This window comes from Nannobrachium achirus (genome assembly GCF_963921795.1).
Source record: "Nannobrachium achirus genome assembly, chromosome: 21".
NCBI lineage: Eukaryota > Metazoa > Chordata > Actinopteri > Myctophiformes > Myctophidae > Nannobrachium > Nannobrachium achirus.
Window position 1 is genome coordinate 47424415 of NC_137828.1, and position 27832 is coordinate 47452246.

The 27832-nt window shown below is 42.6% G+C and overlaps 2 protein-coding genes across 3 annotated transcripts in view; one reads left to right on the forward strand and one right to left on the reverse strand.

Annotated features, from left to right (window-relative positions):
• Positions 1-4179, reverse strand: part of fen1 (flap structure-specific endonuclease 1) — a 9428-nt gene extending 5249 nt beyond the window's left edge. Inside the window, exons 1-7 of the mRNA XM_080751585.1 lie at positions 4128-4179; positions 3133-3249; positions 1733-1835; positions 1345-1447; positions 1083-1146; positions 432-541; positions 121-257 (exon numbers count right to left, since the gene is read on the reverse strand). Coding sequence (XP_080607711.1) covers positions 121-257; positions 432-541; positions 1083-1146; positions 1345-1447; positions 1733-1835; positions 3133-3214 — 599 coding nt within the window. The 5' untranslated portion in view covers positions 3215-3249; positions 4128-4179. The remainder of the gene's footprint in view (positions 1-120; positions 258-431; positions 542-1082; positions 1147-1344; positions 1448-1732; positions 1836-3132; positions 3250-4127) is intronic.
• Positions 4180-4981: 802 nt separating this feature from the next.
• On the forward strand, positions 4982-27832 carry tm9sf1 (transmembrane 9 superfamily member 1). Of its 2 annotated transcripts, none has more exons than XM_080752139.1 (9): positions 4982-5151; positions 11952-12174; positions 14998-15129; positions 16139-16261; positions 17212-17561; positions 17945-18099; positions 21231-21416; positions 24289-24562; positions 25549-27832. In XM_080752139.1, exons 2-9 carry the CDS (start codon positions 11962-11964, stop codon positions 25940-25942), a joined length of 1827 nt encoding a protein of 608 aa, XP_080608265.1. In that variant the 5' UTR covers positions 4982-5151; positions 11952-11961; the 3' UTR covers positions 25943-27832. The 2 variants fall into 2 exon arrangements, with proteins under 2 accessions (XP_080608265.1, XP_080608266.1); XM_080752140.1 differs by lacking the exon at positions 4982-5151 and adding an exon at positions 10540-10555.

Sequence of the window (27832 nt, forward strand, 5' to 3'; positions counted from 1 at the left end):
TCCATTATAATCAAATAAAGGCTAAAAAAAAAGCTTCTCAAAACGTATACGGCAATAACCCTAATTACACTAGCAGTGGAACAGACAGATGTAGTGATATAGAAACATTAGCCACTGTACTTTGCCTCGCTGGCGGTGAGGTGTCTCAGCAGGACGCCTGTACCAAACGTCAGTCCGTCCATATCTTCTGTCGCCGTGGCAAAGACCTTCCCTGCTTTGACCAGGGCAGCACAGCTGGCCTCTGCTTCACAGGGAGCCTAGTGGAAAAGGATGGTACACTGAGCTAACCTTGACATAGGATGGTAGTGAGTTAACCTTGACATAGGATTGTACAGTGAGCTAACCTTGACATAGAATGGTACAATGAGCCAACCTTGACATAGAATGGTACAGTGAGCCAACCTTGACATAGGATGGTACAGTGAGCTCACCTCGACATAGGGCACCCCCATCAGGGTCAAGAGCTTCTTGCACTCTTCGTTGTGTTGCCTGGTGACTTTGACCAGTCGCTTGCTGAACTTGTCAATGTTCTCCTGCTCCCCTGCAGGACATGAGAAATTGTTTTAACCTCTTAAACCCTCTATACTAAACTGGACAAGAGTTGCATTTGTTCTTGGCGTGCTCTACTTCCCCTCTACACCAAATCTCTTTGCCAAATATAGCAGATCTACAAGCTCACAGCACGTCTCATTCACAACGCGTTGTGAGCTTAAGATCTGCTCAATGGTTAAGCATGATTTGCTTGCTCAGGGGACAAATTTTATCTTGACCATCAGGTCAAAATTTGTGTCAGATCCTATGTCTAGGTGAGACATGACCTGGCTTTGACACAATCTAAATGTCTCAATAGAAGAGCACAGAGACAAATACAACCTCAATTGTATAAATTGTATTGTATTGCATATCTAAATCCACCATACAGATTGGACAAAATACAAATTTAATTCATAAAAGAAAAGTTATATAGTGCATCTTTAAGCATATTTTTACACTTACACATTAGATTAAGATTTTTATTTTATTTTTATATTTTGGTGCTTTTATGCCTTTATTAGAAAGAGCTGTTGAAATGTCTACGGTACCTGCTTCTTGCGCCTGAGCAAGCAACTTCTCAGCTTCGGCTCTCCTCTCCACTCTCTTCTCCAACTGTACAGAGATGGAACAGGAGAGAAATACAGAAAAACAGACATAGAAAAACACAGAGTGAGAGACAGCAGATAGAAACAGGGAAAAAAAACATTAAAATCCTTGATTGATAGTCATTAAACGATTGAAAACAACAAAGCCTTTGTGAAGAATGTGAACCTATGAAGTACGTACAGGTACATAAAATTGCACACTCACCTCACCAGACTTGAGCTGTGGAGGCTTGCCATCAAACACGTACACAGGCTTGATTCCATACTCTAGCATGCGGATTGTCCGGTAGAACATTCCCATCAAGTGGCTTAAATTCAAAATTCAATGTGTGTTAATTAGGGATGCAACTAAAGATTATTTTCTTAGCAATTATTGATTACTTTTTTTTTTTAATTAATTGAATAATCAAGTGTTAATGTGGCTCATGACTATGGGAGAAAGTGTGAACAGTGATCAAATTTAAAAATAAATTAATGGATTAATGATTTAATTAAAAAGCTGTGACTGACTGACTATTAGTCTACATGTATTGATGGCGGCAGGGTTTTCTAAAGTTCTAACATCAGTCATCTTAGGATGGGGATCATTATACCTTGTTGTCTCTCCGTCCTCATTTTGCAGTACGTTGCCGTCCTGTCGCACAGCAATCAGGAACTGATAGATGCACATGGAGGCATCAATAGCAATCTTCCTCCCTGTTGTGAGGAACACACAATATCGCAAGGTCATCCAACGCGGAGATAACTGCGATGTCAGCTGCAGAGGCCGTATTAATTTCCTCTGACATCCAAACAGGGCTGCATTATCATCCTTCTTCGTACCAGGGAGAGCTGTGCGTCTGATAACAACAACAAGAGCAGCTCTGCTCTATGACTTTAACTTTGGGTCAAGGTTGTGGGACTGGTGCTCACCTCTTGGATCCACTGGTAGACAGTACATTTTGGGTGCAGAGCACTTGACTATCACTCCACTATTATTATATAGTATATAGTATTGTAGTATTATACTACTATTATATTATATTATTATTATTATATGTTTGAAATAGAAATACTGCACTTTTGCCTCAACTAACTTTCTAAGAAGGGACTCTTTAGGAGTTACAAAAATATATTATGAATGAACCACTTAAGCCCTATTTCAAATATAAAGACAACAGCGGATCTACAAGCTCACAACACAGTGCCGTGCAATGCATTGTGAGCTTGTAGATCAGCCATGTTTTAACTCATTTTGCTGCAGACCCCCTGGAACCCACTCTGAGATAATGATGATGAATGTAGAGTAGCCGCGAATTGCAACACTAGATTTCTTTTTAAATTGGTTGAATCTAGGGTTGCAATACCTCCCATAGGCAGCCAATGCATCAAAACAGTTTTTTGCTATCCGATTGTATTAAACAACGTCAAACTCACCAATATTGGGGCTGCATGGAAAGCTTGGAGTATCCTCTTTCTATCTGCAAAGTGTTTGTTTCATAAAAATCCACCGTAGACATGTTATGAGTTCTGTCAATGAATCTGATGGGTTTTTTTTTTTCCGAATTGTTGAACTTTGGAAGTGCTCGTCTTCTATAACGCCATGTCCCGCTGCCTCCTGTATTAGGCTATGTGACATTTAGAACCAGCTGGTACACAGGACCACTGAGTGACTTCCCACAAGCGCTTCCAAACTCCAGCACTTAGAACAAATGATCACCTGAACTGAATGTCTTGATAGTAACTCATAACATATCTTTTTCTGAAACAAACACTTTGCAGATAGAAAGAGGATACTCTCCAAGCTTTCCATACAGCCCCAATATTGGCAAGTTTGACATTGATTCATACAATCAGATAGCAAAAAAACTGTTTTGATGCATTGGCTGTCTATGGGAGGTATTGCAACCCTAGATTCAACCAATTTAAAAAGAAATCTAGTGTTGCAATTTGCGGCTAAATGTAGAGTATAGGGCTAGTATATTGGGAGAGGTGGTGTTCATTGTTAACAAACCAAAGTAGCTCTTAATCTCATGCTCCTTGATGGCACCAGGCGCCTGGTCAGCGATCAGCTTGGCGAGGCCGTGAATTCCCATGGTGAAGATCGGAAGGTGAACAACACGTCAAATGTCTGCAAAAACAATGAAAGTCCAGTCAGTCTGAATGAATGAATATGTTGTCGGCAAGCGACACCTAGGCTACTACTCGTACAGGGTACAACAACGCTTTAGACCAGTGGTTCTCAACCAGTGGTCTGGGGACCACCAGTTGTCCTTGAGGGGGTTCCAGGTGGTCCCCAGCTGAATGATGGAGAGTTGGTAACCCAATGGACCCTTATAGATCTTTATGAGTGTAAAATGAAATCGAATTTGGTTTCATTTTAAGCTCTTAAGAGTTAAATTATTGTTTAACATCTGCATTACTTAATTAAAGATGTGTGTATTTTTGATTAACGTTTGCCTGTTATCTCTCCTAGATCAATACAGCATGGAATTGTGGACAAAATCATATCCAATAACAAAATATTATAAATATTATAAGTTTCGGGTCAGAGACTAGTCTCATTGTCTGTCATTCAATGTTATATGAGATACTTAAATGGTTTCCTGTGGAAATAAGCTTAGTCTTTTCTAGGATCTCCTTTTAGTAGACCTTGTACCAGTGAACTGTCTGTACCGTCATGAAACTGTACCTTTTCCTATGCAAACTTCTAATAAAGTCTTCAATCAAATCAAAATCAATCAAATGGTGATCCGTGGCTGAGGCTCAAATGCCCAATAAATAATGGCCCTTATTGATATGAAAAGGCTTGAAAACCACTGCTGTACACTGAAAAGTTTACAGCATCCAAACAAGGCCATCATAACGTCAACATGATTGTAGTTATAGAGGCAAAAACACAACTAATAAACGTGTTGATTTTGGTATAAATAAAGTCAACACTATTCTGCAGCTGATAAGGCTCAGTGAAACTCATAAACAGACAATGTTTTAATGTTATTGACTCACCAGAGTATGGTGTTATGTATGAAGAGCGTAGCGCCGGCGCGGGGAAATGAGGGGAAATGCGTGTGTTTCGCGGGAAAGGCAAAAAAAGAAGGCATGATCAATCAACGGTTCGAGCGCAGCTCCATTGAGGACTGCTCATCCACCAAACCGGTAATGACTAGTGAGGTCTGACTCCGAAACGGAGAGATCCGATTGGTCACTGAAGTCTATGACGTTGGCCGGGGGAAAAGGAAGTTCCGGGTAAAGATATTATACTTTTGTCGTACGACGGTGTCGCGTGACAAAAACAGCAGACTCACAAGCTCACAGCGCGTCGCGTCGCCAACGCGCTTTGAGCTTGTAGATCTACGATTTTGCCACCCAACTCCGTCGTACCGACGAAGTATAAACTGCAAACGTCGCAAAAGATGTAATAAAAGTCACTCTTTACGTTAAAGAGAATAGCGATTAAATTGACTTTAAGCAATGTTTTGTTAATTATTGTATTAGTAAATTAATTATAATTCTAATAAAAAAATATATATATTTCGTTTTTAGTTAACCCCGCCCACCCGGAACCAACTGTGCAGTGGGCAGTATTATTTGTTTTTAGTGTTAGCATCTTGAAAGAAAACAGCAATTAAATTGACTTTATGTTAAGTTTGTTCATTATTATATTAGTAAATTAATTATAATTATAATAATGAAATATATAAAAAAATACTTTTTTGGTTTTAACAGTAAACCCCGCCCACCCCGGAACAACTGTTCAGTGGGCAGTATTATTTTTATTTGTTAAGGTGACGTGGAGTCGGTTCCTCATCAACGCTCGTCTCATGTGTCTTCTATGATAAAAGTACTCGGTGTTCCGGTAAAGCTGTACATAATCAATGTATAATAACACTTGAGCGAGATGTTCATCCATAGTTATAGGTTTTGAAGCTCCGCCATACACAGATATTTACATCCATAAGGAGGAGAGGAGGTGGGGGGGAGAGATCATCTTTGGGGCCTGGAAGGAATCTGAAGAATCCCGACAAACCAGGCAGGTTTCTCCTCCGTTCAGATCTTAATTATTGGTCGCATTATCTTGGCTTTATTTAGTAATAATTTTTTGTATAATATAATGACACAATGACGCAAAATGCAAAGAATCGGTGTTTAACCGTCGCTTGAATTGTCCTGTTTTGGTGACTCAGACAGTCTGACCGCCTCGGTGTTTATGTGCGTTTCTCATCTCTCATAAGGAGGATGCGATTATTACGAAGACTTGATGGAGATCAGTAACATATCAGTGGGTTGTTTAATTATGTATTTAATGGGAACAAGCCTCTGCTTACCTGCGTTTCCTTTTAGTTGACCGTGTACCAGTGAACTGTCATGAAACCATGTACCTTTTCCTATGCAAACTTCCTAATACATACTTCATTTTTACATTGATCTTGAATATAGGGCATCTAATATTCATTGTCATTTTTACAGACTCCATATGGAACCCACCCATCAACCATGATTAAGAGTGTCAATGTATTTGATCGATTTTGACTTTTTGCATATGATCATAGATACAAAAGTGAAAATCAGACTTGTTCAAATAGGCCTACATCTATGATACCGTAGTCTTGATCCAAGGCTACATAAAAATTAGCTTCTGCAGCCAGGGCTCTGCTGTCAGACAAGTTGGCATTCATTCAGTATGCTATCCCTCACCTCTGCATGACACTAAGTTTAGTATTTGAGTATTCATGAACTCCTAACACGGGTCTTCAACGTTTTCAGGCCAATAATACAGTATCTGACTTAAAGTCCTGTTCGCAATTTGGTGTTAGGGGAGTTTCTCACCTGAACTGAGTCAGTGGGTCCCTAGACATGAATAATCACAGAGGTGCTCGTCCGCCATAGTGCCAGGAATGGCGCAATGGCCATGTCAAATATGGCTGCCATCGGCTATGATGAAAATCCAACTTTTCTGTTTCTGGGTGTATATGCACATGTAATACCTCTATTTGGACTAATTGTGGTGTGGGGAATTCATTTCTGATATTGTTTTGACCATTTTGGGTGATTTGGACCTTAAAAGGTTATGGTCAAGGTCATTTTGCTATTCCGAAGACCGTGGGCCATAACTTGGCCATTGTTAGGAGTAAAAACAGGTGCAGTAGGTCTAAATCAACTAATGCTGACATGTATAATTCATTTCTGACATTGTTTTGACCATTAAGGATCATCTTGTCTTTGAAATATCAATGTCAATGCCATTTTTCAAAAACGATTTTGTTCATTACTTGCACTTTTATAGTATTTTTTGTAAGTTTGTCACTATTTTATAGTAAGTTTGTTTTGTTTATAACAAAAGACATACTAGTGACAAATACAACAAGTAAACATCCACATTTAACTTTAAAGGGGGGTTTTAAATGGGTGTTTAAATGAGCAAATAAGACTATTTACGAATAAAAGTGACAAATAAAATCACACAACAAAAGCACACACAAACTTAAATAACAATTTCCCTCAAAGTGCACCATATTGTGATTGTGTGCATCCAAGTTAGTATGATGTGTTTTTACAGGATGGATTTGCCATTGTTCCATGGCAAAATATGATGCACCGATATCCATCAGCAAGGCAGCCATATCCTCGAGAGTCGAAGTGTTCCTTGCATCCATCCATGTTCCATTGGTTCTAGTCTTTCCTCAGGTTCCTTGGCTGTTGCAAGCAGGTGGCAAGACATGCACTAGAAAGGTGCCTTGTTGGTATCAGCAGTTGTACTTCTCTGCAACCAATGCTGTGTCTTGTTCTGTCAAGGTCTTTGCCTCTCCAAAGTGTGTTAGATATTGTATTTGGTCAGAAGCCATAGCTGCATGCTTAGTCCCCACCTGGCCCATGCAGTCATCTCCAGTTTCCAAGGCATATGTCCCCTGATCACTGTCTTGGCTAGTGGTGCTCCAAGATGAGAGACTGCTTGATGCTGTAGAAGCATGTGCCGCTGCACACCTAGTGCCATACTGCTACCAGATCTACTTAATCCCCAGTGCTTGGAAGTATCACTACGACAACTCTCTGGCGTCCACTCATAATCCTGGCGACCCATTATTCCCTCCATTAGGTTACGGTTATGGGTAGGTTTAGTTATAATAGGGCCAGTTGACTCCACAATCCACATGTACCAGCAGCTTGGTGACAGCCTCCTCAATCTAGTTCAATCTTTGGGATCTCTTCACCTCCAGCCCCTTTTGCAGGGAGCCACTCATCATCATCATCAGAGATAACAGACGCACCCATCCCTCATCAACTTTACAAATTCTGGGTGTCTGAGGAGAACACACAGCTCTCCAGCTGTGTGTTCGGAATATGGTGTCCATTCAAGCTTGTGGCGATGTAGGTAGAACGGCTGCCTTGGAATCTGAAGGTTCCAGGGTCGATTTCTGGCTCCTCCTGCTTATTTGTCGAAGTGTCCTTAAGCAAGACACTGAACCCCTAACTGCTCCCGGTGAGCACCTTGCATGGTTTCACGGTGTGAATGTATGTGTGAATGTGTGTGTTAATGGGCAAATGTGAAATATATTGTACAGTGCTTTGGAGAAGAGCGCTATATACTGTAAATGCAGTCCATTTACCATTATCAGCTCTGTTGTCTCTGTTGATGATGTCGCTAGTGGAGAAGAGATCCCAGACATCTTGAATAGGATTGAGGAGGCTGACACCTGGTGCATGTTCAGCCTCCATTATAACTAAGCCTATCCTAACCTTCACTAACCTAATGGTCAGAATAATGAGATGTCGGAACTATGAGCGGACCCCAGAGAGTTGTTGTCTCCTTCACATTACTGCTATATTACACCCCATATTTCCAAGCACTGGGGATGAAGGAGATCTGGCAGCAGTATGGCTCTGGTGAGACTCACTTCTACTGCATCAAGCAGTCTCATCTTGGAGCACCACTAGCCAAGACAGTGATCAAGGCACATATGCCTTGGAGACAGGAGATGACTGCATGGGCCAGGTGAGGATTAAACATGTAGTTATGGCTTCTGACAACAAACTTTGGAGAGGCAAAGACCTTGACAGAACAAGACACAGTATTGGTTGCAGAGAAGTACAACTGCTGAGAACAACAAAGCACCTTTCTAGCGCGTTTCTTGCCACTTGCTTGCAACAGCCAAGGAACCTGAGGAAAGACTAGAACCAATGGAAAATGGAACAGGACATGACATAAAGGCTTGTCCTGTTGTCCAGGACAAGTGCCCATACTATGGAGTGGAGGGAGCAAGGGGGGTCATTAGCAGTCCTTTTGTTATTATTTCAATGTATGAAATTTTTATCCGGACAAGTGACTTTTGTCCCCGGACAAGTGAATGGGAAATATACTTGTCCAAAGGACAACTGCCTCAAAAAGTCAATGTCAAGCTCTGATGGATGGAAGGAGCACTTTGACTTTTGTACACTCCTGCCATGTCTGAAACAAGACACTCGACACTGATGGAGTTCTGTGCATCATATTTTGCCATGGAACAATGACAAATCCATCCTGTAAAAACACCTCATACTAACTTGCATGCACACAATCACAATATGGTGCACTTTGAGGTAAATTGTTATTTAATGTTGTGTGTGATTTTGTTGTGTAATTTTATTATGTCACTTTTATTCGTAAATAGTCTTATCTGCTCATTTAAACACCCATTTAAAACCCCCCTTTAAAGTTAAATGTGGATGTTTACTTGTTGTATTTCTCACTAGTATGTATTTTGTTATAAACAAAACAAACTTACTATAAAATAGTAACAAACTTACAAAAAATACTATAAAAGTGCAAGTAATGAACAAAATCGTTTTTGGAAAATGGCATTGACATTGATATTTCAAAGACAAGATGATCCTTAATGGTCAAAACAATGTCAGAAATGAATTATACATGTCAGCATTAGTTGATTTAGACCTACTGCACCTGTTTTTACTCCTAACAATGGCCAAGTTATGGCCCACAGTCTTCAGAATAGCAAAATGACCTTGACCATGACCTTTTGAGGTCCAAATCACCCAAAATGGTCAAAACAATATCAGAAATGAATTCCCCATACCCCAATTAGTCCAAATGGAGGTATTACATGTGCATATACAGAAAAGTTGGATTTTCATCATAGGCGATTGGTGGCCATATTTGATTTGGCCATTGCGCCATTCCTGGCACTATGGCGGACGAGCACCTCTGTGATTATTCATGTCTAGGGACCCACTGACTCAGTTCAGGTGAGAAACTCCCCTAACACCAAATTGCGAACAGGACTTTAAGTCAGATACTGGATTACAAGGAACCCTTAGTTGAGAGAGAGAGATGAAGCAGGGACCCACACAACCTTTTCGTAGATTCCATGTTTGATAGCACGATCATCAGTGTGTTTTGGATTCATGTCGATGTGTGTTTTCAGATATTTAACTACTTGAACCGTCAACACTTAATAAACTTGACCTTTCACTCTGTACTTAGTCTGCTCTTTTTCCCCTCTTAAAAACACAATAGCTGCGAGGCGTTGTGAGCTTGTAGATCTGCTGTTTTTGGCTAAAGCTCTCAGAATATGGACGCTAGAAAAAACATTTTATCACACAAAGATTTGGAGGAATCCCTGTAGTAACTCTGAGGACCCCCTAGGGGTCCCGGACCCCCTCTTGAAGACCCCTGTCCTAACAGATAAGCACACCAAATGTTTTTTCCCCTCCTTCTTATGTCAAGCCTGAGCAGTGTACCTTACAAATGGTAATAGAGAACACAGTTCAGCTTTTAGGTGATTGGGATGAGCAGTATGGCTTTCAGCGGTGATGGAGACTGGGCTGCAAGAAACAACATTGTAATGAAACAATATCTTTGGTCATAATTCAGGGTTCGACATTTTTTGATAATTAATTAATGAATTCGAGTAATTAATTCATTTAATTTTTAATATTAATTCTTATTTTTGCCCTATAAAAAACACATGAATGTGCCCATGATGACGGAAAACACAACTACATGCTATCATCCACATTTATTCAACATTGAATAACTACGTTTTTCACAGGACAGTGTAACTTGTTTTTTTCCCCCAGGTTAATCAACCAGCACTCGTGCCATATAAATAGAAGTCTACAGCACAGTAAAAAAACAACAACATTGGTGTAAAGTAACAAAGTAGATTTACTTAAGTAGCCTACTGTACTTATACTGTACAAAGGAGATTTTCAGGTATTTGTACTTTACTTGTGTCGTTGTGAGTAAATGAGAAGAGCTCTCTCTCTCTCTCTCTCTCTCTCTCTCTCTCTCTCGACGCAATCTACGACTCGCTGTGCAGCTGTGTCACTGTCAAGTTGACCTAGGCTAGGCTCGCCTCTCAGAGAACTTCAGAAGAAGTTAACGACCGTCAATTAAGCAGCTGCATGCGCTGCTCTGCTCTCCTGCCAGTGAGGCACAAGTAACTTCACATGGCTGCCATGTTTGAAAGATAGGGTTGGTATGGGGGTTAAACATGCAATTTCGCGATCGCGATCATGCCTAGTACATTGTTGGAGGTCCAAAAAGTTTTTTTGAAAAAAAAAATATTTTTGAAAAAAAAAAAAAAAAAAAATATATTATTTTTTTTTTTTTTAATACCCTTGGGGGGGCGGGGGGGTTTTCTGGCCGGGCGGGGCGCCTGGCCTGTAAAGTGCTGCAGGAAACCCTGTAATTGTTGATTAAGAGAAGGTTTTTAGGAATCGAATAACATATGCCTCCCTGCACATGAGTAGACGACAGTATATGTATGGCCACTTGGCCAGAAGGAAGGAGGGTAAATGCTGGAAGAGAAAGGGTGGTCGCTTTGCAGGTCAGGGATGAGGATGTGAGTGACGCAATCCAATATGTTTGTGTGGAAATACGCAGTGGTAAAGTCCCTGCCAACCACAGAGGTTGTTAGTTCGAATCCACCGTGGTGCAACTGGCTTCGTCGGTTGTCTATGTGTCTATGCGAACAAAATTGTTCTGTGTTCGGGGGAGGGAAGCCGGGCGGGAAGTGTTGTGCGGGAGGAGTTGGACAAAGGCTCTACGTCTTCCTGGTGGGGGGGGGGGGGGGGGGGCTCCTCATTGGCAGGTGAGTCAGTATTATACAACAGCAGTGACAACACAGAAATGTGTGTGGGGAGGTATCAATTGGTATAATGACTAAATTGGGGAGAAAAAGGGCAATTTTTTAAAAATAAATCCCAATGAGTTTGCTGGTTAAATGAGAGTGTTTTTTCTTTTTTTTTCTTCACAGTTTTTGTTTTATTGTTCATACCAGCTGCAGTTTATACAGGGTATGATGAGTGATCTTTAAGAGTGGCTCACATGGGGCGCCTGGTGGCCTAGTGGACCAGGCGCATACCATATGGGCATTGCCATTTCGGCATCAATGCCTGTTGGCGTCGCCGGTTCGATTCCCGATCCGGTTGACCTTTGCCGCGTGTCACTCCCTGTCTCTCCCCCGTTTCCTGTCAAGTCTACTGTCCTATCCAATGAGGGCAAAAAGCCCAAAAACAAATCTTTAAAAAAAAAGAGTGGCTCACATCAGTTATCATGCCTGTCCTAGTAGGACTTGATATATTTATTTGTGATACTTGTTTTGGCAATGTAAACGTATGTTTTCTCATGCCAATAAAGCTCCTTTGAATTGATATATATGTATGTTGGCTCTAATTCATTCAAACCACACCTTTATAGCAATGCACCTGATTTCTAGATGTGAAATGAGAGTGAGAGAAATTGGGAGTTGGGACAGACAGCCTATACAGTACTTCCTTACAGGGGGAAAATGTCCCTTTCCCAGAAGAACTAATGATATGTCTTTGCTCCAGGAGTTACGGTATGAAGCTGGGAGTTGGACACCTGCCCTGTGGCTGCCGGACCATGATGATGAGTCTGTACTGCATCTCGGTGCTGTGTGTCCTGCCTGGCTGCTGGGCGGTCAGCTACAAGCAAGGGGACAACGTCACTCTGTATGTCAACAAAGTGGGCCCTTACCATAACCCCCAGGAGACGTACCACTTCTACACGCTACCGGTTTGCAGTCCAGAGAAGGTCAGCCATGTGTATTTTCTGCTGCTGTACTGTGCTGATATTAATCCTCTCAGTCAGGATACCTAGAGATGATTTCTGACTTTCTGTACACCTGAGTAAATAGAGCCAGCATGCTGCTAGATCTTCCTGCTTCACTCTTTAGTGTCCCAATGTTTAAATTCAGGCCGATGGGTCCCTTTGTTGGACCACAGAGAACTTTGGATTGAAATGTCTATATTAAATTGTGGAATTAGCAACTTTTAAGTTTGTTCACATCAGTTGCTTTTTTAATCATTACTTGTTTAATCTACTGTTGAATCACTAATTCTAGATCTGTTACTGGCTGGCATGGCACCGTACAGTTGTGTTGTCAGGGAATTATGGATCAGTCAGGATGTGGAGGCAAACAGAGTGCTTTGTATTTCTAAGATTGAAGTTTATTACAAGAGCTCAGAGGAGAGGCACCGGATACACAGTAGGCTTGTGGCCAGTTAGTTCTCTGTCAATAAAGAGACCAAGCCGTCCTTTATACACATCAAGGAGTTTGTATTATAGTCATAAGCTATACTCATAGTCATAACGATGCATACCAAGTCAGTATGAATTGGTGTCTTCATTCTTAACATAATATCACAAGGCAGAGGATGAATGGCATCGTCATGTCAATGTTTGCCTCAAGACAGCTCCGTACACAGCCTAGTACACATGATAACAAAGACAGTGGGCCTCATTCACTAAGCTGTTTGTAAACGTCCAACAATATTAGAGTGTAAAGAGTGGCATACAGATCCTTCTCTGGTTGAGATTTCTCTATTTTAAATCCTTGTTTTGAGTGGTTTTGTGTAATATTGTAATATTTTGAAATATGGACTTTTGATATTCATGAGCTGTATGCCATAAAAATGCAACATTTTAACAAAAAAGGTTTGGAATAATTCACTGAATGTCCAATGTATCTAGAATATATGAAAGATTCAAGAAATATATGAAACTTTAAAGAAAATGTACTTTTACACAATATTCTAATTTTTCAAGAAGGATCTGTATACTATATATTCTAAGCAAACATTGACATACGATTCATGAATAGGGTGCAGAGCCTTGCATATCGCAGGTAAAATTCCAGCTGTGCGTATATTACAAGTGCGCTGCAGTGTAGATCATTTACATTGTTCCGTGCCCCATTTAACACCATAAAAGGCAACCAGAAATAACCAACGTGGAAAAAAGACAACAGATCTGCAAGCTTGACACGTGTCGGGTCACACCGCCTTGACAACTTATACATCTATTCTGTCTGGAAGCTAGTCCCTCAGTCTAAATACTCAAAATTGTGGCCACGCTGCCAAACACGCTGAGGGACCTAAAAATGCGTCAAATGATTTGCATCATGTCTATAATATGCATCCAAGCAATATCTGTTTGACATGTCTTTCTTTAATTTTATGTGATGACAAATGTTGGGCACATAAATATTTTATTTGGCGTTTGGCACTATTGTAATTGATTTTGCATAAAGAATGATTATGAGGCATTCAAATAACATATGTGCAATGTGAGGCATATAAGTCTGCTCCTGAGCAGACGTGAGGGTTAGGGTTAGGGTTAGGGTTAGTGTATATGTCTGCCAAAATCCACAGACAAAAACATTTTGATGAAACTGATGTGAAAAGGTTGTACGTAGGTGGAAAGGGGGTGGATATGCGCATAGTATAACATTTGTGTAGATCCAAGCTTAGTGAATGAGGCCCAAGTCTTTGCCTAATTACAGTATACATTACAATGTATACAAAAAATTACTGCACTGCGTGCAACTGTGCATTTTGCTCACTTGGCTAAAGAACATTTTTCTATGAAACTGTTAGTGTAACCTGAACCATAGCATCCCTATTTTGGGGTGAACATTCGTTAAAAATAGCTGATCTACAAGCTTCGGGTAAGAGATTTGGGTAGAGAGAAATGCTAGCAGACGTATAGAGCCATGGTGGATCCCGCACTCTACAAAGTACACTGTGCAAGTGTGCATGGGATTTAAGTTGTTAATTCATGAGTCATGGTTCCAATGAAAGTAGCCTAAATATGGAACAGAGCTTGGAGAGTCAAATTGACCGTCACTTCCCACTGCCAAGTGACAGTTATTTGTAAGTTGTTTTATGATGTGGCAATACAGAACATGCAAGCATTGATGAAATCTATTTGCAGGCCAACAAAGTCAAGCCTGCTGGCTGCTGCAACTTACATTGTGGTATTGAGAACATTGTGTTCTAGATCAGGGGTCTTCAACAGGGGGTCCGGGACCCCTAGGGTGTCCTCAGAGTTACTATAGGGGGTCCTCCAAATGTTTGTGTGATAGAAACTTTTTTTCTTCTTTTTTTTCATATTAACCACTTGAACCCTAGTGTCCATACTCTGAGAACTAGCCAAAAATAGTAGATCTACAAGCTCACAACACCTCACACTGCAAGGCGTTGTGAGCTTGTAGACCGGCTATTTTCGGCAAAGAGGTTTGGTTTAGAGGGGAAAAAGAGCAGACTAAGTACAGAGTGAAAGGTCAAGTTTATCAGGTAATTACAGTTCAAGTGGGTAAATATCTGAAAACACAAATTGACATGAAGCCAACATACACCGATAATTGTGCTGTCAAACGATGAAACTGTGGAATCTATGAAAAGGTTGTTGGGGTCCCTGCTTCATCTCTCTCTCAACTAAGGGGTCCTTGGCCTGAAAACGTTGAAGACCCCTGTTCTAGATGCTAATCCACTGCATAAAGTTACAAGAATGGCGACTGTGGTTTGACTTCGGTCTGTCATTCCCATTTACACAAGAGTTCCTCTTGTTCTCCAGGTACACCACAAGTCTCTGAGTCTGGGGGAGGTTCTGGATGGAGACAGGATGGCAGAGTCCTTGTACCACATCCGCTTCAGAGAGAACGTTGAGAAGAAGACGCTTTGCCAGCTGAGTCTGTCAGAGAAACAGGTATTTCTTTCAGATTGAGGTCCCGTTCAGTGTGTGTCCTGCACTTAGCATCATAGGCAGATACTTTCTCAACCTGCAGCAGTGTCTCTCAACCTTAGGCCGTGAGGATATTTCAAGTGGGCCCCCGAATACTTGACAAAACACTAAGATTTAAATTCTAATATAACATTAATATTCTTAAAGAAAATGATGTGAAAGAATAAAAATAAACAATAGTTTTGATCCAAGCTGAAAAACAATCATTGAATTGATTCAACCATGATCATTAAAATAAACTTTGTCTTGCGTTGTCCCAAACCTTCTTAGCCCATGATCCAAAAGAGAAATTAGACATTTGCCTGTGACCCAAACGAGTGAAAACAGCAAGCATCTACAAGCTTAGCTCACACAACGCGCCGCATTTTCAATACTTCTTAATGATATTTTCTTACATTTATGTAATTTCTTGGATGTATTTGTTTGTTTGTTTCAAACTATACTAAAGGTTTTTGTGGAGGGCAAATTGTTTTGAAATGTATTTTTTGTAGACGTGGGAAAAGAAAATGGCATTTTTACTCGAGTCATGACCCATAAAAATTGGTCAGTGACCCACAAATGGGTCCCAACCCATTGTTTAGGAACCAGTGGTCTTTACTAATTGGTTTTGCTAATTGGTTTTCCCATCACTTGATTAGTAGTTACTACGGGTATGTTTATGAAGGTGCGTGCGTGTGTGTGTGTGTGTGTGTGTGTGTGTGTGTGTGTGTGTGTGTGTGTGTGTGTGTGTGTGTGTGTGTGTGTGTGTGTGTGTGTGTGTGTGTGTGTGTGTGTGTGTGTGTGTGTGTGTGTGTCTTTGCAAAATAATGTAGCTGCCAAATATGGCGAAGACGTTGCTACTTGTACGATTTGCTGACTGTACATTATTTACAGCATCTTGTAATATTTGTGTCCTTGTACTGTATCTCTTATGTGGACATAAATAAATGTGTGTGTCTGTCTGTCTGTCTGTCTGTCTCTCTCTCTCTCTCAGGTGGACATACTTCGTGAGGCCATAGAGGAACTCTATTACTTTGAGTTTGTCCTGGACGACATTCCCATCTGGGGGTTTGTGGGCTACATGGAAGAGAGTGGCTTCCTCCCTCACAGTCACAAGGTGAAGTGTGTGTGTGTGTGTGTGTGTGTGTGTGTGTGTGTGTGTGTGTGTGTGTGTGTGTGTGTGTGTGTGTGTGTGTGTGTGTGTGTGTGTGTGTGTGTGTGTGTGTGTGTGTGTGTGTGTGTGTGTGTGTGTGTGTGTGTGTGTGTGTGTGTGTGTGTGTGTGTGATAGTTTCAATTGCTAAACCGTTAACAAGTCGAATTAACCACATGAACCACTAGCGACTACTGTCCCTATTTTAGGAAAATCGAAGATCTACAAGCTCACAATTCGTTGCAGTTGTGAGCTTGTAGATCAGCTATTTTGGGCTAAATGATATTTAGTGTGGATGGAAACAAGGAGGTAATTAAGTAAGTCTATTCTAGACCTGATTGTAAACACCCACCTATGTAAAATACAGCATTTATAAGGACGCAGCAGCGCCACACACAGCACACATAGACTAACCAAAGGCATGGGTGCACTGCTTTTAAATGAACAGATCTAGTTTCAATTGATCTCCATCCTGTTCCGCTTGTGATTAACATGTGAAGTAACATCAAATGATTTGTGATGATGACCGACCACCTTCTGCCCACATGGCAATTTTAAGATGAGATTACAGTTGCAGCTAATCTCAGGTCATCATGCAGTTTTTTTCCAGAGAGTAGGACCATAGTAGATGCATGCACCGGATTTGCATTTTATTCTAGGTAGTCAGGAGATGATTAATATCTTATGATCTGAGAATTATAATTGCAAATCAATGGATGAGTCAGAGTAGTATTCACTATTCAGGAGATGAACCATGTACGGTATAGCCTTGAAAACAAAATGATGCAATATGTTGAAACTCTTAACACAGAAATATGATGCCCAATAGAGCTAGTGAATCAGACTTATCTGCATGCAAGCGTGTGTGTGTGAGTGTTTAGTTTGATCTTTCTTTCTTTTCTATTTCTTCTTCCAGGTGGGCCTGTGGACCCATCTGGACTTCAACATTGAGTACAACGGCGACTCCGTGATCTTCGCCAACGTCTCCGTAAAGGACGTCAAACCCGTGCCCCTGGAGGAGGGGTCCATGTCTGGAGTCGCGGTGGGAGCGGGCGGCCTGAAGCTCACACACACCTACAGCGTCCACTGGTTCGAGTCCACGCTGCCCCACGCGCGGCGGGCCGACCGCCTCCGAGACTACTCGTTCTTCCCTAAGACGCTGGAGATCCACTGGCTGTCAATCATCAATTCCCTGGTGTTGGTGGTTCTGTTGCTGGGCTTCGTCATCATCATCCTCATGAGGGTCCTGAAAAATGACTTTGCCAGGTCCGTTCGTCGCTCAGCCTTTGAAATGTGTGATCTCTGTGGGGGTTTTATCTTTTTAGAGCCCCTTTCTGTGACACACAGCCACTGTTGGAACTTTCATACAGTGCACTGTTATTTTCACGCCTTGTGTGACTATCCATAATATTGCACAAATACAGCGTTAATTATTGGCGATCGCAGTGGATATTTCCCCACAGCGGTGACAGCGGTTTCCCCACAAGCCCCTCCGAAGTCAGTCACCACGCACAGTCGCACACAGCTTTCAGTTAATTTCCTGCTATTTATTTTCGTATTCCTAATGGGCAATGCAGCGTTTGTCTTATATTATTATAATTTCTTCTTCCATTTCACCCCTGCATTAAAGTGTTTGTTGTCACGTCCAGGTACAATGTGGACGAGGAGGGCAGCTGCGACGATCTGGACCAGGGGGATAACGGCTGGAAGATCATACACACCGATGTCTTCAGGTTTCCTCCATACAAAAGTCTGCTGTGTGCCGTGCTGGGAGTTGGGGCACAGTTCCTCACTCTAGCCACTGGTGAGCATTCATTTACTCAAGCGCACACACACATAGGTGAAGTTATACTTGTCGCATCCACATATCCACATAGGTTCTCTTCTTAAAGGGCCACTTCACCTCTGGTACAACCAGATCTTATTTTATTGTTGTTTGGGACACAATCAACACAATCCTGAGTTATTCTTTGTGTTCAATCTGTGTTTTGAGATATTTTAGTATTCCAGCTGTGCTAGTGATGATGCAAAATGCATCACTAGCACAGCTGAAATACTAAAATATCTCAAAACACAGATTGAATACAAAAAATAACTGTTGATTGATTGTGTCCCAAACAACAATAAAATAAGATCTAGTTGTCCCAGAGGTGAAGTGGCCCTTTATCGTTATACGAAGTGAATTTCATCACCAGCTCGTGTCTGTCAGGTAACATATTGTGCATCCCAGATTTTATAACCGTGCATATTTTATGCACCTATGCAAGTACATTGACTGCACAGAAACCACGGACACTCAGTTCAATGGGAGGTTGAGAGAGGATATCCATTGCTACCTGTTGTATTCTACCGGTATGTGACAATAAAGTTGAAGTTGAAGTGTGGTGACCTCCCGGTTTGTCCGGGATTGTCCTATTTTCAAGCTGGGTGTCCCAAGTAGGTTGTATACTGTATTAACCTGCGGTTCAACGGGAATGCACAGATATAAATTATGTAAGATAAAGTTAACTAGGACATACCTTGTGGCCAAACAGACACAATAAGTGTCTTATAAGCCTTAATACCTAGGCACACTCACAGAACTCATGTAATGTAAATCAGTGAATATGAGTTGTGCTATCTTTGTCCTGCTTGAAAACTGAACAGGATCGTTGTCTGAGCATCAGTGACCCGTAGCTATAGTTCCTTTGAATTCAATGGCAGTGTGACATTACAAGAAACCTGATAAGAGTACACTACACCCATAACGTGGCAATCGGGGGGGACTAAATGTTCAACGGCTTTGGTTTACCTCCTAGAACAATAATGCCCTGTTGAACAATGGTGATTGATCATTTTCTTCTACTTTCCGCTGCTGACTTTTCTTCTACTTTCCGCTGCTGACATCGCAGTTTTGTTTTGTTTTATTCCGAATTATAGCTCTCAGGGCATCATTCATATACTGTACAAAATATTATGATCATCTGCACTTTCCATGAAGTAGACACCGAAATCACAAAGGGAAACTCACAAAGGGGAGATTTGTATGCTTGGTGGAGTAGAGAATTCCTGAGGTTCCTGAGGCTTGTGACAACTGAGGCAACTCGATTTTTAACAAAAGGAGATGACTTCCAGTGCCAAGACGTATTCTTAGTGTTCTTGTTAAAATATATGAAAGTCCTATAGGCAAAGTGAACAGACTACAAGCCCAGCTGGGATGGTTTATATGTTCTCCAGTGAAAGTACTGTATAGCAAATGTAAAAGTATGTAAATTATCAACTTCCTACACAGGGGATCAAATGTTACACTTGCCTCCCAGCCTCCCAAAAGTGTGTTAGATCAGCGGCTTCGGTAGCTCATTATGTTAGTACGGTAGGTCACCTTGTGTGTACTTCGTTTGGTTTAAATGTTGTGCAAGGTTAAAGTTGGGCACACTTTTTGTGAGGTTAGGGTTAGGATTAAGGTAATTCACAGAGGCAACTAGACAGACACAGTGGGTTTTGTTGGAGTGATGTAGGATAAAAAAAAAAAGAAAACTGCATTTGGAACACATTGGCCCTCATTTATCAATGGAGTTTAAAAAACGGTCTATTTTTTTCACCAAATTTTGCGTAGGGCAACGTTTGCGTGGCATTTACGAACACGTCCTAAACAGACACACCTGGCCTACATTTGATCCCAGCGTTGATAAATGCGCAGGCTGAAATTTAAATAACACACGCTTAATTATTCTCGAAACGCCCCGATTTTACGACCAGAACAACCCGAATACGACCTAACAACCAAAGAAAAGCCATGTCTGCGTCCCACACAGACCACGCACACATGCACGCACGCACGCACACACCTACACACGCAACTAGGCTACTTGGAACAGCAGCATTTTGGTTTACACAGCAGTCTTTGACAGTGGAAACGTGGGATTAACCAACGGTACAATCTTTGACAAGGAGGCTATATAGCACTGCAGCCGACATGAATGACACAAGTCACTGCCATGAATACTTTTGGATATTAATTTAAACCATAGCCTACCCGTGCCGTGCGTGCGCAGACAGAGCGCGTTCATTTGGTTACAAGCAATGATAATTCCCCATGGCCATGATCTCACGGCTTGCCACGTCGGGTTTCATCATTAACTCCAGCATAGTGTACAGTAGCTACTGTATAAATTGAGAGACCCCACGGTTACGTTTTGGATATTAATTTAACCCAATTTCGGCGACGAGCGCTATGCGCGTTTGAGTGCTTGAACTAGCGATCATGTACCGTTCCTGCGCGGGCTGGTCTTCTCCCCGGTGGGCCGTGGACCCCCAAATAAATCATCCGCAGTGTGCGTGCGCTGGGCTGGGCACAGCCAGGTTTGGACCTTCGGTTTTATCCATATTTAAAAGGACTCACGACTCACAGCGGCGCTGCGGTCCCGAAAATGCTCTCTGAACTTCTGAGCCAGATCTCCAATCTTAAGATTTATTCTGTTAAAGCAATTAACAGTAGATTTCTTCCATATTGCTAGATTTAAATTGCTTAATGCTTGTCACTGTAACTTGGAAATAAAATCGGCGTGAATGTCCATGATGTAGCCGGCTATAGGCTATGCTTTCATAAAATGTTATATTTTCACAGGATTATTTATTATTGTGTTGGATATACATTTTCGAGTGGATACATGTGTCCATTGCCTGTCAGATAATTAGACAATGCTGCTCCGCATGACTACAATGGAAAGTGGTGTAGGATGATTCCTACACCACCTCAGGACTTGACGTGAGATTTGATCCTACCCTAGACCAAAGTCAAAGTCAAGTTGAAATGATAAATGCCGAGACTTGCTTAAATTTCGGTGTACACCCAAATTTTGATCTGCACCACGTTGATAAATGAGGGCCATTGAGAAGTTTAGATTCTTCTGATGAACGACCCCATTAATGTCCCTGCGACCACGGTTTCCACAGGGATCATCGTCATGGCGTTGCTGGGAATGTTCAACGTGCATCGCCACGGCGCCATCAACTCGGCGGCCATCGTCCTGTACGCGCTGACCAGCTGTGTGTCCGGCTACGTGTCGTGCAGCTTCTACACGCAGATCCACGGTCAGCGGTGGGTGTGGAACATCATCCTCACCTCGTCTCTCTTCTCTGGTGAGTACAGCCTTATGGAAAACCATGTCGCGCTCATTTCCGACCGTATTTCTTTATTTACCTTTTCTTCTTAACCCTGATTACCTCGTTTTGGGAACGTCATATACCCTGTATAAGCAAAAAGCAGATCTACTGCATGAGCTCACAAGCAGGGTTGCCAACACTCCTGAATGCGGCAGGAGTCTCCTGAATTTTGACCCCATCTGGTGTCAAACTCCCAAAATTCACCAGAACACAGGAAAAGACACCTACTATGTTAAAAGAAAGTCTGGGGGAGCCCCAGACCCCCCACTTAGGGGAGGTGTGGGCAGTGTGCATGCAATCATACAGAGATTTTCACTTAGATAGACTGGTTATTATTAAAGATGGGCCTTATTTTTCTTCAGTCTTCAAATCAATCTCTGTACACCTACTTTTGGCTGAAATTGTACCCATGCTAGTAAAGCAATATATGAAAACACAAATTGACATGAATCCAAAATACACTGATGAGGTACATGATACATGACTATGAAGAGGTTGTGGGGGTCCTTGGCCTGAAAACGTTGAAGACCCCTGATCTAAGGCTTAAGTGGTTAAACTGGGTAAATTGTGGAACATTTATACTGTTCTACAGCAGAACCCTGTTTAACGTTCACACAGTTACCCAACACACAATACTAGGTACCTGATCATAAATGGTACTGAACCCTTTTTACCATTGGTTTCAGAAAATACTTCCTCCCTATTTATAGGCAATGAGACGCATATGGCAAAATTGTCAAGCTGTTGGCAGTCTCATCTCACAGCTGTTGCCAAATAAGCATCTCCGTTTCCTCTGTCGGTTCAAGGGTCGCAACTGTGTCTGTAGCAATTAGAGGTCTTCGGACCTGCCCGAGATCCGAAATTACCCGCGATCCGAACCGAACCGAGCCGGGTAACGGGGCCGTTTTCAAGCTTTTACCGCGGGGCGGGCCGGGGCCGGGGCCGTCTGCCCCGGTTCCCCGGGTATCTCCTGTTACCCGAGTGGAGCCGAGACAGGCCGAGATTGAAGTGAAAGTGAACGCAACAACTGCACCAAATAGATAACGCCACACGATGGCACTAAAGATGCAGCATGTAATCTGTTGCATTGGTTGGGAGAACTGAGAAGTAGAACTCACTCAGTCACAACAACACTGACTGTATCAGTTGGATTGTTATTATTATCAAAGATATTAACGTAACGTTTTGGTTAACGGTTTACAATGGAGTTGTCATTGCGTGTTGTCATGCTCTGCAGAGCAAAATGGACACTCAAAGCAGAAAGATATAATGAACAACACATGCGACAGAAAACGATAGCATTAGCATTGGCTAGCCAACGAAGAAGGAATAAAAACATGGATTTATTTGTATTTACAAACTGTCCGCATTGACTTACTGGTCTGGGAAAAGATCATCTTTTGGCGAGAGGCACAGCGCCGCTGACAGCAACAGCAGCACCGTGGCGACGTTAGGTAAGAAATATGTCTGATACAACTCTTAATATAATAACGTTGGCATTCTTTCATTTCGGGGCGACAGGTTCGGGTCTCGGATCTCTCGTTCTGCTCGGGTATCGGATCCAATTTTTCTAATAACAGGCGGGGCCGTTCGGATCGGATCCATCACGTCTCGGGGCTGATCGGGTAACGGTTCTCAAATTCCAAATGATAGACGGGGCCATATGGGTCCGGGTCCGTTTCCCCCGGGTCCTTTTGGGTTCGGGTAGTTCAAATTGGACCCGTGAAGACCTCTAGTAGCAATACTTGATTGCAGCCTTAGGGATTGTAAACAATTGATTAATCATTCCTGAGTGTTAAAAGTTAAACTACAATTTATTACTGCACCATACAGTAATATGGGTGTAACAATTTGTTCATGTTCTGCATTAGGTCAATTGTTGTTAGCGAGTATGTACTGTACATCAAACAAATCTCATCCCTCCAAGCCTGCAGGAAGCGAAATGTGACTGCACTCCACCAACGTCTTCTACCAACCTGCCTTTCAACAATAGTCAGTCAGTCAGTCAGTCAGTCAGTAAACCACATTCACATCTCTTGAGCGTTGACTTAAATTGTCTCTAGCTCCCTCTTGTGGATATTCCAGGCAGAAGTAACCAAACAGAAACCAGTACATTATGCCAGTCAGATTCAACATTAAAGTTGTGTTGGTGGTATAATTTGCCATACTAGCACACCTTTAATGTTTAATCTGACATTGTTAGAAGTTTGTCTCTGCGTGCTCATCACAAAATAACAGTTTAAAAAAAAAAGGAAGACAAACACCTCTACATAAATCTAAAAACATAAGCCTCCAAACGCCAAGCCATCTAGTTCTGAGTCTGCTCTTACTTTGTTGTCGTTTGGCATTCTAGGAAGTTTCTTTTTATTCAGTGCATGTTGTATATCAGCTGATCAGATGAATAATAAAGTTGGTCCTAATCGAATAATTACAATGCTTTAAGTAAAGCAAGTGACACCATGCTTTAAGTAAAGTGTGGCACCATTCAACTCATGAACTAAATAATAATAATTCTAATGTATATATTTACATCCGGCCAGAAGGGAACCGTGAGGTTCCCAGTTTGATCCCGGGCTCCCCCAGAGTTACAGTCAAAAGTGTCCTTGAGCAAGACTGAATCCCTAATTGCTCCCGATGTGCTGGTTGGTGCCTTGCATGGTTTCCTCTGCCATTGGTGTATGAATGTGTGTGAATGGGTGAATGCACAATCTATGTAACGCTCCATATAATAGTTATCTCAATTCAATGATTGCCACTGTCTTCGAGTTGATTTCATCTAGGTTTGTTTGCTTTTTGACCATTGAACTACATTCGATTGCTTACATTGTAGTCATGTATCATCCAACAGCCCCTCTGTTCCTGACGTGGAGTGTGGTGAACTCTGTCCACTGGTGGAGCGGCTCCACGCAGGCCCTGCCGGCCACCACCGTGCTGCTGCTGCTGGGGGCCTGGGTGCTGGTGGGCTTCCCTCTCACCATCATCGGGGGCATCGTAGGCAAGAACCGGGCCGGAAGCTTCCAGGCTCCCTGCCGGACTCGCAACATCCCCCGACAGATCCCCAGACAGCCCTGGTACAAGCACGCGGCGGTCCACATGGCCATTGGCGGTTTCCTGCCATTCAGGTAGGTGGTGGTTATGTAAAAAGAAGGTAGTGGACCTGCATTGTCCATATTTAGTGTAGTTCCGCTAACAGGTCAACCAGACTATTGTACTTGTCCGACTTTATTGTTTCTAGAGCAACCCCAAAAGTTTGCCGGACTACTCGTCCCTTTTTATGATTGGACAATATAATGGATTTGAGGATTGGTCAAGCTTCATGTGACATCACAATATATAAATAGGTAAGACAGAATTCATCAGGAACAGTAGTGTGACTGGCTTCATTGTTATTCCTCCCAGCGGATTCCTTGTGTCCGGCAGGCACAACCTGCGACTCGCGTCTGTGGAACCACACTTGCAATTTCCCAGAATTGCACCTTTATAGTTTGTTGTGAGCTTGTAGATCGGCTATTTGTTGTACAACTATATAGGGCTTAAGTGGTTAATGCAGTGTCCCCTTTTCCATTCTGGTCGGACTCATCCCCCCTCTGTCTTTTCTACACTGTCCTGTTTAAATAAAGCAAAAACCGCTGTAAAATCTTTAAAAACGTAGCAAGTACAGAGAAAAGACAGGACATCAAACACAGGTCTCCACCTGGGATTGAACCAGCCTGGGCGTTGTGATATTGTGGTTTGACACGATCCTATGTGGACCCTATTGCATTGATGTTAAAAGAGTAGCATTGGCAGTTCTGAGTCATTGTGACTCATGACGTTGTACTCTTCCTAAAAAAAAAATCTAATAACTAGGCTTATGTATGAAATAAATTGATATATATTATACGTTTTTTTTTTTAAGCTAAAATGTTTTTTTTTTCTTTTTATTGGTCAGATCATTGCCTTTGATTGGTTCTCTTTGTCTTCCTTCCTCAATCTGTCTCTTCCTCCTCCTCATCCTGCTTTTATCACTGCTCTCCCCTCCTCTCCTCTCCTCACCCTCTCTCTCTCCTCTCCAATCTCTTCATCACGTCTCCTTTCCCACATTCTTATCCTCTCCCCCTCCATCCAGTGCCATCTCCGTGGAGCTCTACTACATCTTCGCCACGGTGTGGGGACGTGAGCACTACACCCTCTATGGCATCCTGCTGTGCGTCTTCGCCATCCTGCTGTCGGTTGGCGCGTGCATCTCCGTGGCGCTCACGTACTTCCTCCTGTCGGGCGAGGACTACCGCTGGTGGTGGCGCAGCGTGCTGAGCACGGCGTCCACCGGACTCTTCATTTTCGTCTACTCCGTCTTCTACTACCGCAACCGCTCGTCCATGAGCGGCCTGGTGCAGAGCGCCGAGTTCTTTGGCTACTCGCTGCTCACGGCGCTGGTGTTCTCGCTCATGCTGGGCACGGTGTCCTTCTGGGCGTCACTGGCATTCATACGCTACATCTACCGCAGCCTCAAGATGGACTAGAAGAGCACAGGCCGCAGATGTGTATGTGTGTGCGCGCAGAAGGGTTTGTGCATACGTGTAGGTACGCGTTATGGCATACAGTACAATCCATGCACAGTCGCACACTTTGTAACGTGCATTGCCTCATGCCATATACACACACACACAGACAGTCACTTTCTTCCATCTCGGTTACACACAATCACATACCTCCAGTAGGGGTGAATGGCAGGTGAAACGGGGGCCTTTTAACCTGGATTTGGCAGGAGCTAATAAAGAGACTATACAAGCTGTCGTGGTTGAAAGTTGATGAATGAACAAGTAAATGAATGGACTGATGAAGGGCTTCTGTGGAACGAGGTTATATATATTTAAGGATGAAAAGGGACGCTGCATTATAAAGGGATGATTGTCCCCTCAGGAATGAATGGAATGTGTATGGTGAGATACGTACTGTATGCGTGTGTGGTTATATCATTGTATGATGCAGGCTTGCTGTATGGCATCAGCTACACCGGTGGGCTCCACTGCAGGCACTAGCATGGGTTTACAGGGGTCATGATGAATTATACCCCCACACACACACGCGCAGACTCTGAACAGATATTAGGCTATTTAAGCTTTGCACTGCAACGGCAGATGACAACGGCAACCGGAAATGATCAGTGCTCGATAGATCAACCTGCCGCCGCTGCAGCCATCTCTACTACGGCAGAGTCTACCTTTCCACGTAGCGGCTACAACGCCTGCTGCGTGGTCGCGTCGCCTAACCTGACCAGCCAGATGGTGGCTACCGCCCTACTTTACCATCTGAGATTTCTCGGTGAGAGTTGATAACACTCGTAAAGTCCCGGGCCGGACCAATCAGCGGCAGCTATGGGCGGGCTCTGAGCGGCTCTGAGCCAATAGTCTGATTGCAGACCACGTGGAAACCCAGGAGGCGGATTCTGTGTGTAACGTCATGCAGACAAGCCAATCTGAGTGGTTGGAGTTGGCACTCCCAGACTGTGATAGAGAGACGGCCCCATCCAATCACCTGCTAAAGAATTTGAAAAAATGGCCCGCCCCTTACATCGAGTCTGCCGGAGCAGTCCCAGATGATAGTAGCAGAGCGGTATGCAGCCAGGCAAACGCACTGCTGCTATCATCTGGCGCAGTCAGGTTACGCGTCGCCATGGGAACCAAAGCGTTCAGTGAAAGGGGTGGGACCCCGACGGCTGGTTGCTTAACACTTTTGACCGTTACGGCGATTACGTCATAACAGCCGTAGTCCCGCCTCACGTCGCCGTAGTAAAAACGCGCCCCTTAAATGTCCTATTATTTCAACTATCCTACCTACCTATGGACTATGACTTCCAGTTGTCAAGCAGAGGTGTTGATTTCTCCTTTTGGAGGAAAGTGAATTCAATTCAAAGGGCTTTATTGGCATGAGAAACATACTGTACATTAACTTTGCCAAAGCAAAAGTGGAACAATACAATCAAAACAAAATAATGTATGTACAATAGAAATTATATATACATAGGAGTCTCCCACTTGCATACAGATGCAAATAATATGGCTGCTTATGTTGCACTTGTTATTCTCTCAGAGGAAATCTGATTAAAAGGAGTTCTGTTGAAAGAGCGACCATCTGCTGACACGGAATATTAAAGGGGACCAGTTTGTCACCAACCAGTTGTGCTTATTTGGCTACGACACTGTTCATAAATAATTTATGTATCGTGTCCCCCTGTTGTGTTATATTTGATCCTTCCATAACCCCATGTAGGTCTGCAGTGGAAACACGGGCTGATGCCTGGTGTTGCAATATGTGGGTGATGGGAGCAACATTTTATGTACCGTGGTCACTATTGACTGATTTTGGTTCTGATGTAAATAAAACCTATCTTTTCAATAAAAGTACTTTTT

What these genes read in the sequence shown, in the direction of transcription:
- tm9sf1 (XM_080752139.1), top strand. Translation starts at nt 11,962, where the DNA reads ATGAAGCTGGGAGTTGGACACCTGCCCTGTGGCTGCCGGACCATGATG. An exon ending in CGGTTTGCAGTCCAGAGAAG is followed by an intron (nt 12,175 to 14,997) that starts GTCAGCCATGTG and finishes CTTGTTCTCCAG; the next exon opens with GTACACCACAAGTCTCTGAG. An exon ending in TGAGTCTGTCAGAGAAACAG is followed by an intron (nt 15,130 to 16,138) that starts GTATTTCTTTCA and finishes TCTCTCTCTCAG; the next exon opens with GTGGACATACTTCGTGAGGC.